Raw genomic sequence first — 14,105 nt, forward strand, 5'->3', positions numbered from 1 at the left:
GGGCATGCAGGGGTTTAGCCTCTACATCACCAGAAGAGGAGTAGGATAACTGTACGGCTAAAGGCTGTAAGAACTGGTCGTCTAGTGCGTTCAGAACAGAGAGTAAAAGGAGCAGATTTCTTGGGCTTGGAAAAATAGAATCACGGTAGGATGTGAATACAGTGGAGGTAAACCTAGACATTGAGTGACGATGAGAGGTTTTGTCTCTAGTGGCACCAGTTAAAACCCAGTTGAGGTCACTGCATGTGTGGGGGGTGGGACAACAGCAATAGACAAGGCATATTGACATTAGGGAGAGGCATGTGTAACCTTGTGATCATAGGGTCCAATGAGCAGCAATAGGTGAGTCAGGGAGATGTTCTGTAGTCGCTACTACGCTAAGCGAGCTGGAGACACAGCGATTCAGACAGCTAGCGGGCCGGGGTTAGCATATGGGCCTTTGGCAATGTCGCAACAGAAGAGCCTGTTGAAACCACCTCGGACGATTATGTCGTCAGACCAGTCGTGATAGACCGGCGGGGCTCTGTGTCGGCAGTAATGGGTCCAGGCCAATTGGCAAAAGAGGTATTGTAGCCCAAGAATAGGCTGGTGGACCGCTTCGGCAAGCAGGGAGATGGGCCTAGTTCGAGGCTAGCTCAAGGCTAACTGGTGCTTGCTTGGGCACAGAGACGTTAGCCAGGAGTAGCCACTCAGATTGCAGCTAGCTAGCTAAGATGATCCGCTGTAAAGGTTCAGAGCTTGCGGTAGGAATCAGGAGATGTGGTAGAGAAAAGGCAGTCCGATATGCTCTGGGTTGAGATCACACTGTGCAGACTGGCAAATATTGGCCGAGCTGAAGCTGGCTGGTGTCGGGTTAACGTTGAAGACCGCTAGCAGCGGCTAACTGACTAGTAGCTAGGTAGCTGGCTAGCTTCTGATGGGGTTCCGGTTCTAAAGTATAAAAATAGCAGATCCGTACCACATTGGGTGAGGCGGGTTGCAGGAGAGTATATTCAGTCCGTAGATGGAAAGTGAGATAAAAATATATACAAAAAGAAAACAATATATAAAATGATATTTACACAGGACTGGACAAGACACAACACCCATCCGACTGCTACGCCATCTTGGAATGTGTCAACCTCTGGGGAGATGTTACTGATGTGCTTTGTGTCTGTCTCCAATGCAAAAATGAAACGTCCACACACGATTACTTCTTTACTTATTTTAGGTGTAAGTAGGTCGCATTCTGTATCATACATCTATGAAGGTTATATATTTAGAACCACCTGCTCGATAGGAATCCAATTATGTCTTGAGTGATCTAGAACGGTCTAGTTTGTTGTGTTCCGACTTATAAAACAGAAAGAATAACAAGTAATGTAAATATATTGTCAGTAATTACCAGGAAGCTTTACAACATAATTTGTTTTAAATGATGAAATGTTTGAATATTGGCCTCAGGTTATTAAGGGATGTGATTTGGATTAAACCTCAGTAAGGAAGTTTTATCATATGGAGATTTCATTCTGGTCTCTTATAAAATAAACACTGTCTTTTGCAGGAGGAAAACCGAACTTGAAGGAACCAGCGACATCCAAACCAGCAAGACGACACCTCTGCTCTCATTGTGGAAAAAGTTTTAACCAGTTAGTTAGCTTGAAAAGACATGAGAGGGTACACATAGGAGCGAAGCCACACCATTGCTCCCAGTGTGGAAAGAGTTTTAAGCGGTTAGACACGCTCAAAGCTCATGAGAGAATACACACAGGGGAGAAGCCATACTATTGCACCCAGTGTGGAAAGAGTTTTACCCAATTAGGAAGCCTGAAAGAACACATGAGACTGCACACAGGGGAGAAGCCATACCACTGCTCCCAGTGTGGAAAGAGTTTTAACCAGTCAGGAAGCCTGAAAGCTCATGAGCGAATCCACACAGGGGAGAAGCCTTACCACTGCTCCCAGTGTGCAAAGCGTTTTATCCAATTAGGAAGCCTGACAGAACACATGAGACTGCACACAGGGGAGAAGCCTTACCACTGCTCCCAGTGTGCAAAGCGTTTTACCCATTTAGGAAACCTGAAAGAACACATGAGGCTGCACACAGGGGAGAAGCCTTACCACTGCTTCTGGTGTTCAAAGTGCTTTACCCATTTAGGAAACCTGAAAGCTCATGGGCGAATACACACAGGGGAGAAGCCTTACCGCTGCTCCCACTGTGGAAAGCATTTTAACTATTCAGGAAAGCTGAAAGAACACATGAGACTGCACACAGGGGAGAAGCCTTACAAATGCTCAGACTGTGGGAAGACTTATTACTCATTACAGTCACTTAAACATCATGTACGAATCCACACAGGAGAGAATAATTACTTCTCCTAGTGTGTATATTGATATTTCACTTCACATTGACTTCAAATTCATCAGAGAACATACACAGCTCTCCCATGGTCTTATATAGTTGACTGAGAATGTTTACTTGTTTATAACATTGTACAAAGTATACGCAAACATATATTTAAATGTTTTTATTAGAAAACATGAATTGAATATGAATGTCAGTTTGAATATAGAGTAGATCAAATTCAATGTGTTTAAATTGTCATTTTTTTAAAACTCTCTGTGTGTGTTTATCTGGGTGTGTCATTCCTCCAGCACTACAGATAATACAGGGATATTTGGATGTGATGTATTTGCTCCATTGTTGGCCCACTGATGATTTAATGAAAATGTTCACAGACTCTGCAATGGAAAATTACATTTACATTTTTACATTTAAGTCATTTAGCAGACGCTCTTATCCAGAGCGACTTACAAATTGGTGCGTTCACCTTATGACATCCAGTGGAACTGCCACTTTACAATAGTGCATCTAAATCTTTTAAGGGGGGTGAGAAGGATTACTTTATCCTATCCTAGGTATTCCTTAAAGAGGTGGGGTTTCAGGTGTCTCCGGAAGGTGGTGATTGACTCCGCTGTCCTGGCGTCGTGAGGGAGTTTGTTCCACCATTGGGGGCCAGAGCAGCGAACAGTTTTGACTGGGCTGAGCGGGAACTGTACTTCCTCAGTGGTAGGGAGGCGAGCAGGCCAGAGGTGGATGAACGCAGTGCCCTTGTTTGGGTGTAGGGCCTGATCAGAGCCTGGAGGTACTGAGGTGCCGTTCCCCTCACAGCTCCGTAGGCAAGCACCATGGTCTTGTAGCGGATGCGAGCTTCAACTGGAAGCCAGTGGAGGGAGCGGAGGAGCGGGGTGACGTGAGAGAACTTGGGAAGGTTGAACACCAGACGGGCTGCGGCGTTCTGGATGAGTTGTAGGGGTTTAATGGCACAGGCAGGGAGCCCAGCCGACAGCGAGTTGCAGTAATCCAGACGGGAGATGACAAGTGCCTGGATTAGGACCTGCGCCGCTTCCTGTGTGAGGCAGGGTCGTACTCTGCGGATGTTGTAGAGCATGAACCTACAGGAACGGGCCACCGCCTTGATGTTAGTTGAGAACGACAGGGTGTTGTCCAGGATCACGCCAAGGTTCTTAGCGCTCTGGGAGGAGGAGACAATGGAGTTGTCAACCGTGATGGCGATATCATGGAACGGGCAGTCCTTCCCCGGGAGGAAGAGCAGCTCCGTCTTGCCGAGGTTCAGCTTGAGGTGGTGATCCGTCATCCACACTGATATGTCAGCCAGACATGCAGAGATGCGATTCGCCACCTGGTGATCAGAAGGGGGAAAGGAGAAGATTAATTGTGTGTCGTCTGCATAGCAATGATAGGAGAGACCATGTGAGGTTATGACAGAGCCAAATGACTTGGTGTATAGCGAGAATAGGAGAGTGCCTAGAACAGAGCCCTGGGGGACGCCAGTGGTGAGAGCGCGTGGTGAGGAGACAGATTCTCGCCACGCCACCTGGTAGGAGCGACCTGTCAGGTAGGACGCAATCCAAGCGTGGGCCGCGCCGGAGATGCCCAACTCGGAGAGGGTGGAGAGGAGGATCTGATGGTTCACAGTATCGAAGGCAGCCGATAGGTCTAGAAGGATGAGAGCAGAGGAGAGAGAGTTAGCTTTAGCAGTGCGGAGCGCCTCCGTGATACAGAGAAGAGCAGTCTCAGTTGAATGACTAGTCTTGAAACCTGACTGATTTGGATCAAGAAGGTCATTCTGAGAGAGATAGCGGGAGAGCTGGCCAAGGACGGCACGTTCAAGAGTTTTGGAGAGAAAAGAAAGAAGGGATACTGGTCTGTAGTTGTTGACATCGGAGGGATCGAGTGTAGGTTTTTTCAGAAGGGGTGCAACTCTCGCTCTCTTGAAGACGGAAGGGACGTAGCCAGCGGTCAGGGATGAGTTGATGAGCGAGGTGAGGTAAGGGAGAAGGTCTCCGGAAATGGTCTGGAGAAGAGAGGAGGGGATAGGGTCAAGCGGGCAGGTTGTTGGGCGGCCGGCCGTCACAAGACGCGAGATTTCATCTGGAGAGAGAGGGGAGAAAGAGGTCAGAGCACAGGGTAGGGCAGTGTGAGCAGAACCAGCGGTGTCGTTTGACTTAGCAAACGAGAATCGGATGTCGTCGACCTTCTTTTCAAAATGGTTGACGAAGTCATCTGCAGAGAGGGAGGAGGGGGGAGGGGAGGAGGATTCAGGAGGGAGGAGAAGGTGGCAAAGAGCTTCCTAGGGTTAGAGGCAGATGCTTGGAATTTAGAGTGGTAGAAAGTGGCTTTAGCAGCAGAGACAGAAGAGGAAAATGTAGAGAGAGGGAGTGAAAGGATGCCAGGTCCGCAGGGAGGCGAAGTTTTCCTCCATTTCCGCTCGGCTGCCCGGAGCCCTGTTCTGTGAGCTCGCAATGAGTCGTCGAGCCACGGAGCGGGAGGGGAGGACCGAGCCGGCCTGGAGGATAGGGGACATAGAGAGTCAAAGGATGCAGAAAGGGAGGAGAGGAGGGTTGAGGAGGCAGAATCAGGAGATAGGTTGGAGAAGGTTTGAGCAGAGGGAAGAGATGATAGGATGGAAGAGGAGAGAGTAGCGGGGAGAGAGAGCGAAGGTTGGGACGGCGCGATACCATCCGAGTAGGGGCAGTGTGGGAAGTGTTGGATGAGAGCGAGAGGGAAAAGGATACAAGGTAGTGGTCGGAGACTTGGAGGGAGTTGCAATGAGGTTAGTGGAAGAACAGCATCTAGTAAAGATGAGGTCGAGCGTATTGCCTGCCTTGTGAGTAGGGGGAGGGTGAGGTCAAAAGAGGAGAGGAGTGGAAAGAAGGAGGCAGAGAGGAATGAGTCAAAGGTAGACGTGGGGAGGTTAAAGTCGCCCAGAACTGTGAGAGGTGAGCCGTCCTCAGGAAAGGAGCTTATCAAGGCATCAAGCTCATTGATGAACTCTCCGAGGAACCTGGAGGGCGATAAATGATAAGGATGTTAAGCTTGAAAGGGCTGGTAACTGTGACAGCATGGAATTCAAAGGAGGCGATAGACAGATGGGTAAGGGGAGAAAGAGAGAATGACCACTTGGGAGAGATGAGGATCCCGGTGCCACCACCCCGCTGACCAGAAGCTCTCGGGGTGTGCGAGAACACGTGGGCGGACGAAGAGAGAGCAGTAGGAGTAGCAGTGTTATCTGTGGTGATCCATGTTTCCGTCAGTGCCAAGAAGTCGAGGGACTGGAGGGAGGCATAGGCTGAGATGAACTCTGCCTTGTTGGCCGCAGATCGGCAGTTCCAGAGGCTACCGGAGACCTGGAACTCCACGTGGGTCGTGCGCGCTGGGACCACCAGATTAGGGTGGCCGCGGCCACGCGGTGTGGAGCGTTTGTATGGTCTGTGCAGAGAGGAGAGAACAGGGATAGACAGACACATAGTTGACAGGCTACAGAAGAGGCTACGCTAATGCAAAGGAGATTGGAATGACAAGTGGACTACACGTCTCGAATGTTCAGAAAGTTAAGCTTACGTAGCAAGAATCTTATTGACTAAAATGATTAAAATGATACAGTACTGCTGAAGTAGGCTAGCTGGCAGTGGCTGCGTTGTTGACTTAGATGGAAAGCTACTGAGGACAGTAGCTGACTATAGCCACTCCTATCTGTCATATTTTTTACATGAGCCTAGAGGAAAGTCTTTTTCTCAGGCCTGGAGGGAAGCCAAATTAATCCACTACCTCGTCATGTAAGACTGGAAGTAAGACTGGAACATAGTATCAACAGGAACTCTTAGTTCCCTTTATCCATCTGTTACCTAAAATATAGTTTCAACACATTGACATCTGACTTTGTACAGTTGACCTTTTCATGCACTTGCAAGGCACTGATTCTTAATCTCAAGCTAAAGCAAAACATGAATCATTGTACTTTTGGCATCACAGGTGTTCCTATAATGTACAGATATCATCAAAGTTCTTACAAGTCAAATTACACACATCTCTGACACACACACTTATCCCACCAGACATGCCACTGGGGGTCTTTTCACAGTTCACAAGATTCCAGAACAAATTCAAGAAAGCGTACAGTATTATATATTGCATGGAACTTCCTTCCATCTCATATTGCTCAAATAAACAGCAAACCTGGTTTCAAAAAACAGATAAAGCAACACCTCTCCCCTATTTGACCTAAGTAGTTTGTGTATATGCATTGATATGGAGGCTACGTGTGCTTTTTACAACATGTATGTAGTTCTGTCCTTGAGCTTTTTCTTGTCTATTGATGTTCTGTATTATTGTCACGCCACAGAGAGGCTTTTTATTCTCTATTTTGGTTAGGCCAGGGTGTGACTCGGGTGGGAATTCCAATTTCTTTATTTCTATGTTTTCTATTTCTTTGTTTTTGGCGGAGTGTGGTTCCCAATCGGAGGCAGCTGTCTATCGTTGTCTCTAATTGGGAATCATACTTAGGCAGCCTTTTTCCACCTGTGTTTTTTGGGTAGTTGTTTTCTGTATAGTTGATTTGCCTTACAGAACTGTTCATTCTTCTCTTTGTTATTTTGTTCGAATGTTTTTTGATTAAATAAAAATCATGAACACTTACCACGCTGCGCTTTGGTCCGTGCCTTCCGACGAGAGACGTGACAATTATGTGTCAAATTTTGTGTTGACCGCAGGAGGGGTAGCTGCTGCTTTTGCATTAGCTAATGGGGATCCTAGTAAAATACCAAATACCAAACTCTGTTGTTCTCTCTGAGCTCAGAAATAAAGAATCTTGGTTTGACTTGGACTCCAGCAGATCCTTATATTATAATATCCACTACAACTCACCCACAGATTGCTGTTTCATGATTGTCTCAATAAAGAGTTCCTCATTCCACTTTCCTGTGGGAATTTACAAGCCTCCCACTAGTTGAATAAACGTTGTTTCCACGTCAAATTCAAATTTTCAAAAAAGTCAAATTAAAAACATCCTTAACATTGATGAACCTTCACTATCTTCATCCCTAAACTAGCAACATTAACTATTGGCTATAGTTATTCTCAATGACATCCCTGGCCTTATGAAATCCTAGCTAAATACAATGTTCCCACCACAATAACATCTGCCAAACCATGTGTATGTGACCATTAGCATTTGATTTGATTTGAACAAAACAAATCCATGTGATGTTTGATCAATGTGGAAAACGGATTGGATTTGTAAAAATCCATCTACAAAAGGTATTTTTATAAATTTTCACACAACTGGTAACCAGTGACTGGTGACATTTCGTGTTTCACCCAACTTGCAACCTAAATCCGTTTCAAAGAAATGTAACGAGGAACTGAATGTTGAAATGAGGTGGGACGGTTTGAATAAGCAGCAGGTGTTGGATCAATATCCACCTTAGTAGCTAAGTTTCCGTGGAATTTGCGACAGATTTTCATGTGAATATTCTCAAATCTGCATAAAACAATATACGCATTTTCCCACCGGAAACGTTTGCATCAAACAGATTTATTGCGGTTAAAAGTCTTTGCGTGATGACGTAGTGCACGGAATAAATGTTTTGCTGTTGAATTCCCATGTACTGAATGAAAAATGGAAGTTGAATGGGTTTCCATTGCATTTTCAACTCTACTGATGGTTTTGAAAAACCGTTGAGTTATATAACAAACGTGCTCTTGTCCCGTGCACTGTAGCCAACAGCTCACAGATACAGTGTTGGTAGGCTACCTACATGATGAGATTATTATGGATGAGAGAGATATTATTTTATTGTCATACAAATCCTGTTTCCATCAGCCCGGTCATTACTTTGGAAATTGTTGGATCAATATCCACCTTCATTATGTGGATGAAGCCTGATTTGGAATGTCTGAGTCATTCTATCTGATGTCATAATACACCCCTCTGATAGTGATACATTTGCTCCATTGTTTCCATGTCATTTGGTTTCCCACACTGATGATTTATATCTGACAGAGGGGCTTTAAAGGAATAGTATGGTGACATCTTAGTGGGGCTTGAAATTAATAGGATTATTAATCATAAACTCCTATAGCAACAATACACTGCAGCTTTGACATCAAGAAGAGAACGGGCTGATTGGTGGTGGTGCTACTCAATAGGTAAGGCTGTCCAATATGAATGTTCAATACACACAACAGGTTGATCAGTAGCCAGTCAGCTAGCTGCTACAGTCCCATATGAATGTTAAATACACACAATAGGTTGATCGGTAGCAGGTTAGCAAGCTGTACAGTCTAATACGAATGCTCAATACACACAATAGGTTGATCAGTAGGCAGCTCGCTAACACAACTCGCTAACACAACTCGCTATCAACAAAGTCAAAATGGACTCCAGGCCTGGTAGTGGCAGCAGTGCACAACAACCACTGTTTATCCGAGCTTCCTGGGTGAAAAATAATTTGGCTATATAAAGAGGGCACGACAAAACCTATTCCCCCTCAGGAGACTGAAAAGGTTTGGCATGGGTCCTCAGATCACAACGCAGGGCCAGACGGATTACCAGGATGTGTACTCCGAACATGCGCTGACCAACTGGCAACTGTCTTCACTGACATGTTCAACCTCTCCCTGTCTGTAATACAATAAATAATACAATGACAGACCCCTACATGCTTTTCTACATACTTTTCTACATGCTTTGTAAGTAGGAAACCTGCAAAATCGACAGTGCATCATATACTTGTTCTCCCCACTGTGTATAAATATATATACAGTGCGGCAAAAAAGTATTTATTCAGCCACCAATTGTGCAAGTTCTCCCACTTAAAAAGATGAGAGAGGCCTGTCATTTTCATCATAGGTACACTTCAACTATGACAGACAACCACTAGTCATGAGTGCACACAATTTGGTTTAATTTGAAGTGATCTATTTGAAGATATTTCTGTCAGAGTTGACATTGTAGGGGATAGGCTGGCTAGCCGGGTCCTCCATATTACTTCACAGCCTGTAAAAAAAACTATTCTGACATGACTTCGGCATTCTTTGGAATTCTGATCGGTTTTATGTACTGGAAAAATAGAAAAGAGAGGTGTAACTTTGCATTGGGACTTGTGATGCTATACTAATGCAGATCCATATGTTACATGTGGTTACATTTAGCTACCTTCACTTTAAGGGAGTTGTATGGCCACATTTAGATGTGAAAAAATAACAGACAGAGAAAACCATTTCTATTCTAACAGTATTTGGGTCATTCTTGAGCTCTGGTAATATTTCAGTCCCACTGACTGATTTTGTATATAAATTGAAATGTCCAGTATAATGAATTGAAATAAATATAGAATTAATTTAAACTTTATTAATTACAAAATCATATATTTTTTTATATGTCCCCCAGGCGTTTCAATTCATTTTTACTTGGGAAATTAATATTAAAATGTGCACATAATTGAATGCAAACATACATTTGTGTTATTTTGTTGAGAAAGTATTTTTATCAAATAAATGCATGATTATTGATTAAAATCACACCATGTAGCTCTGTCCCTCAGTCTACATGTAACGGGTTGTAAACCTGTGACAGGGTTGAGTTATTTACTTTATTTATGAGTATTGCATCTAAACAAATTAATAATTGAATATATTATACATTATATATTGTTTATATTCACTTATAAAACATGCTGTAATGTGTTCCATGTGAACAGAATATATATTTTAAGGCAGGTAGACTGGTGGTAGGAGAGTTGGTCAAGGCTCTTCAGTTGTTCCTTTAAGTTGCTCTGGATCAAATCAAATCAAATCAAATGTTATTTGTCACATACACATGGTTAGCAGATGTTAGTGCGAGTGTAGCGAAATGCTTGTGCTTCTAGTTCCGACAATGCAGTAATAACCAAGAAGTAATCTAACTAACAATTCCAAAACTACTGTCTTATACACAGTGTAAGGGGATAAAGAATATGTACATAAGGATATATGAATGAGTGATGGTACAGGGCAGCATACAGTAGATGGTATCGAGTACAGTATATACATATGAGATGAGTATGTAGACAAAGTAAACAAAGTGGCATAGTTAAAGTGGCTAGTGATACATGTATTACATAAGGATGCAGTCGATGATATAGAGTACAGTATATACGTATGCATATGAGATGAATAATGTAGGGTAAGTAACATTATATAAGGTAGCATTGTTTAAAGTGGCTAGTGATATATTTACATCATTTCCCATCAATTCCCATTATTAAAGTGGCTGGAGTTGGGTCAGTGTCAATGTCAGTGTGTTGGCAGCAGCCACTCAATGTTAGTGGTGGCTGTTTAACAGTCTGATGGCCTTGAGATAGAAGCTGTTTTTCAGTCTCTCTGTCCCAGCTTTGATGCACCTGTACTGACCTCGCTTTCTGGATGATAGCGGGGTGAACAGGCAGTGGCTCGGGTGGTTGATGTCCTTGATGATCTTTATGGCCTTCCTGTAACATCGGGTGGTGTAGGTGTCCTGGAGGGCAGGTAGTTTGCCCCCGGTGATGCGTTGTGCAGACCTCACTACCCTCTGGAGAGCCTTACGGTTGAGGGCGGAGCAGTTGCCGTACCAGGCGGTGATACAGCCCGCCAGGATTCTCTCGATTGTGCATCTGTAGAAGTTTGTGAGTGCTTTTGGTGAGAAGCCGAATTTCTTCAGCCTCCTGAGGTTGAAGAGGCGCTGCTGCGCCTTCTTCACGACGCTGTCTGTGTGAGTGGACCAATTCAGTTTGTCTGTGATGTGTATGCCGAGGAACTTAAAACTTGCTACCCTCTCCACTACTGTTCCATCGATGTGAATAGGGGGGTGTTCCCTCTGCTGTTTCCTGAAGTCCACAATCATCTCCTTAGTTTTGTTGACGTTGAGTGTGAGGTTATTTTCCTGACACCACACTCCGAGGGCCCTCACCTCCTCCCTGTAGGCCGTCTCGTCGTTGTTGGTAATCAAGCCTACCACTGTTGTGTCGTCCGCAAACTTGATGATTGAGTTGGAGGCGTGCGTGGCCACGCAGTCGTGGGTGAACAGGGAGTACAGGAGAGGGCTCAGAACGCACCCTTGTGGGGCCCCCGTGTTGAGGATCAGCGGGGAGGAGATGTTGTTGCCTACCCTCACCACCTGGGGGCGGCCCGTCAGGAAGTCCAGTACCCAGTTGCACAGGGCGGGGTCGAGACCCAGGGTCTCGAGCTTGATGACGAGCTTGGCGGGTACTATGGTGTTGAATGCCGAGCTGTAGTCGATGAACAGCATTCTCACATAGGTATTCCTCTTGTCCAGATGGGTTAGGGCAGTGTGCAGTGTGGTTGAGATTGCATTGTCTGTGGACCTATTTGGGCGGTAAGCAAATTGGAGTGGGTCTAGGGTGTCAGGTAGGGTGGAGGTGATATGGTCCTTGAGTAGTCTCTCAAAGCACTTCATGATGACGGAAGTGAGTGCTACGGGGCGGTAGTCATTTAGCTCAGTTACCTTAGCTTTCTTGGGAACAGGTACAATGGTGGCCCTCTTGAAGCATGTGGGTGAAGTGAAGGAGAGACCGCATGTTTTCGTTGCAGGCCGTGTCAGTGGCACTGGATTGTCCTCAAAGCGGGCAAAAAAGTTATTTAGTCTGCCTGGGAGCAAGACATCCTGGTCCGTGACTGGGCTGGGTTTCTTCTTGTAGTCCGTGATTGACTGTAGACCCTGCCACATGCCTCTTGTGTCTGAGCCGTTGAATTGAGATTCTACTTTGTCTCTGTACTGACGCTTAGCTTGTTTGATAGCCTTGTGGAGGGAATAGCTGCACTGTTTGTATTCGGTCATGTTACCAGACACCTTGCCCTGATTAAAAGCAGTGGTTCGCGCTTTCAGTTTCACGCGAATGCTGCCATCAATCCACGGTTTCTGGTTAGGGAATGTTTTTATCATTGCTATGGGAACGACATCTTCAACGCACGTTCTAATGAACTCGCACACCGAATCAGCGTATTCGTCAATATTGTTATCTGACGCAATACAAAACATGTCCCAGTCCATGTGATGGAAGCAGTCTTGGAGTGTGGAGTCAGCTTGGTCGGACCAGCGTTGGACAGACCTCAGCGTGGGAGCCTCTTGTTTAAGTTTCTGTCTGTAGGCAGGGATCAACAAAATGGAGTCGTGGTCAGCTTTTCCGAAAGGGGGGCGGGGCAGGGCCTTATATGCGTCGCGGAAGTTAGAGTAACAATGATCCAAGGTTTTACCACCCCTGGTTGCGCAATCGATATGCTGATAAAATTGAGTGAGTCTTGTTTTCAGATTAGCTTTGTTAAAATCCCCAGCTACAATGAATGCAGCCTCCGGATAAATGGTTTCCTGTTTGCAAAGAGTTAAATAAAGTTCGTTCAGAGCCATCGATGTGTCTGCTTGGGGGGGATTATAATCGAAGAGAATTCTCTTGGTAGATAATGCGGTCTACATTTGATTGTGAGGAATTCTAAATCAGGTGAACAGAAGGATTTGAGTTCCTGTATGTTTCCTTCATCACACCATGTCTCGTTAGTCATGAGGCATACGCCCCCGCCACTCTTCTTACCAGAAAGATGTTTGTTTCTGTCGGCGCGATGCGTGGAGAAACCCGTTGGCTGCACCGCCCCGGATAGCGTCTCTTCAGTGAGCCATGTTTCCGTGAAGCAGAGAACGTTACAGTCTCTGATGTCCCTCTGGAATGCTACCCTTGCTCGGATTTCATCAACCTTGAGGTCAAGAGACTGGACATTGGCAAGAAGAATGCTAGGGAGTGGTGCACGATGTGCCCGTGTCCGGAGTCTGACCAGAAGACCGCTACGTTTCCCTCTTTTACGAAGTCGTTTTTTGGGGTCGCTGCCTGGAATCAATTCCGTTGGCCTGTTTGTAAGGCAGAACACAGGATCCGCGTCGCGGAAAACATATTCTTGGTCGTACTGATGGTGAGTTGACGCTGATCTTATATTCAGTAGTTCTTCTCGACTGTATGTAATGAAACCTAAGATGACCTGGGGTACTAATGTAAGAAATAACACGTAAAAAAACAAAAAACTGCATAGTTTCCTAGGAACGCGAAGCGAGGCGGCCATCTCTGTCGGCGCCGGAAGTTAAATTATAGTGTATACATAATTTATGTATGTATGTATACACTATATGTTATTCCATTGAAACATCTAGGGAATGATGGCACCCACATCAGCAGCAGAACGACAAAGGCAGTGTCTAGCACGTCACAATGCTGACCCAGTAAAAAGGGAACAGTACCTTGAGAGAGAGATGGAAAAGGAATGTTGATTCAGGGGGAAAAAGAAAAGATCAGTGATTTATTAAATGAGAGAGACCAGCATCAGAAGTGTAAACAGTGGAGAACAGCATACAAAAGAAGCAAGGAGAGGAACGGAGCACTGAGGAACTTGACCACTAAGTCCACATCATGAACGTTGAAGAGAACGGCAGACAGGTTGGTGGCTGAGGGCCGTTATGTCAGCGATGCACAGGAGCTTTACAAAGGCCTCCATGAGACAATCACGTCAGTGAAGCTGTTCTGTGTGAAGAGTGCCGATGTTGAACGTGCGATGGAGATGATGCTAAGGGCCGTTATGTCAGTTAGATTCCGTCTCTCACAGTTCAAGTGTACCTACGGTGAGTAGAGTGGGGACCTCTGAGGGATGATCCTGTCTAGACTTGGCATCAGAGAGTATATGAGCTCTATGGCTGTTGACTATATCCCCAAAGTGAGAGACTAACAAGTCATTGAAATAGAACGGA

General features: G+C 45.3%; 1 protein-coding gene across 1 annotated transcript in view; it reads left to right on the forward strand.

Moving 5' to 3' along the window:
• The window catches only part of LOC135560352 (zinc finger protein OZF-like), a 44,076-nt gene that overhangs the window by 12,140 nt on the left and 17,831 nt on the right, over positions 1-14,105 (forward strand). The window contains exon 4 of the mRNA XM_065002239.1: positions 1,544-2,322. Within this exon, the coding sequence (XP_064858311.1) occupies positions 1,544-2,322 (779 nt within the window). The remainder of the gene's footprint in view (positions 1-1,543; positions 2,323-14,105) is intronic.

Source organism: Oncorhynchus nerka, linkage group LG15 (assembly GCF_034236695.1).
Source record: "Oncorhynchus nerka isolate Pitt River linkage group LG15, Oner_Uvic_2.0, whole genome shotgun sequence".
NCBI lineage: Eukaryota > Metazoa > Chordata > Actinopteri > Salmoniformes > Salmonidae > Oncorhynchus > Oncorhynchus nerka.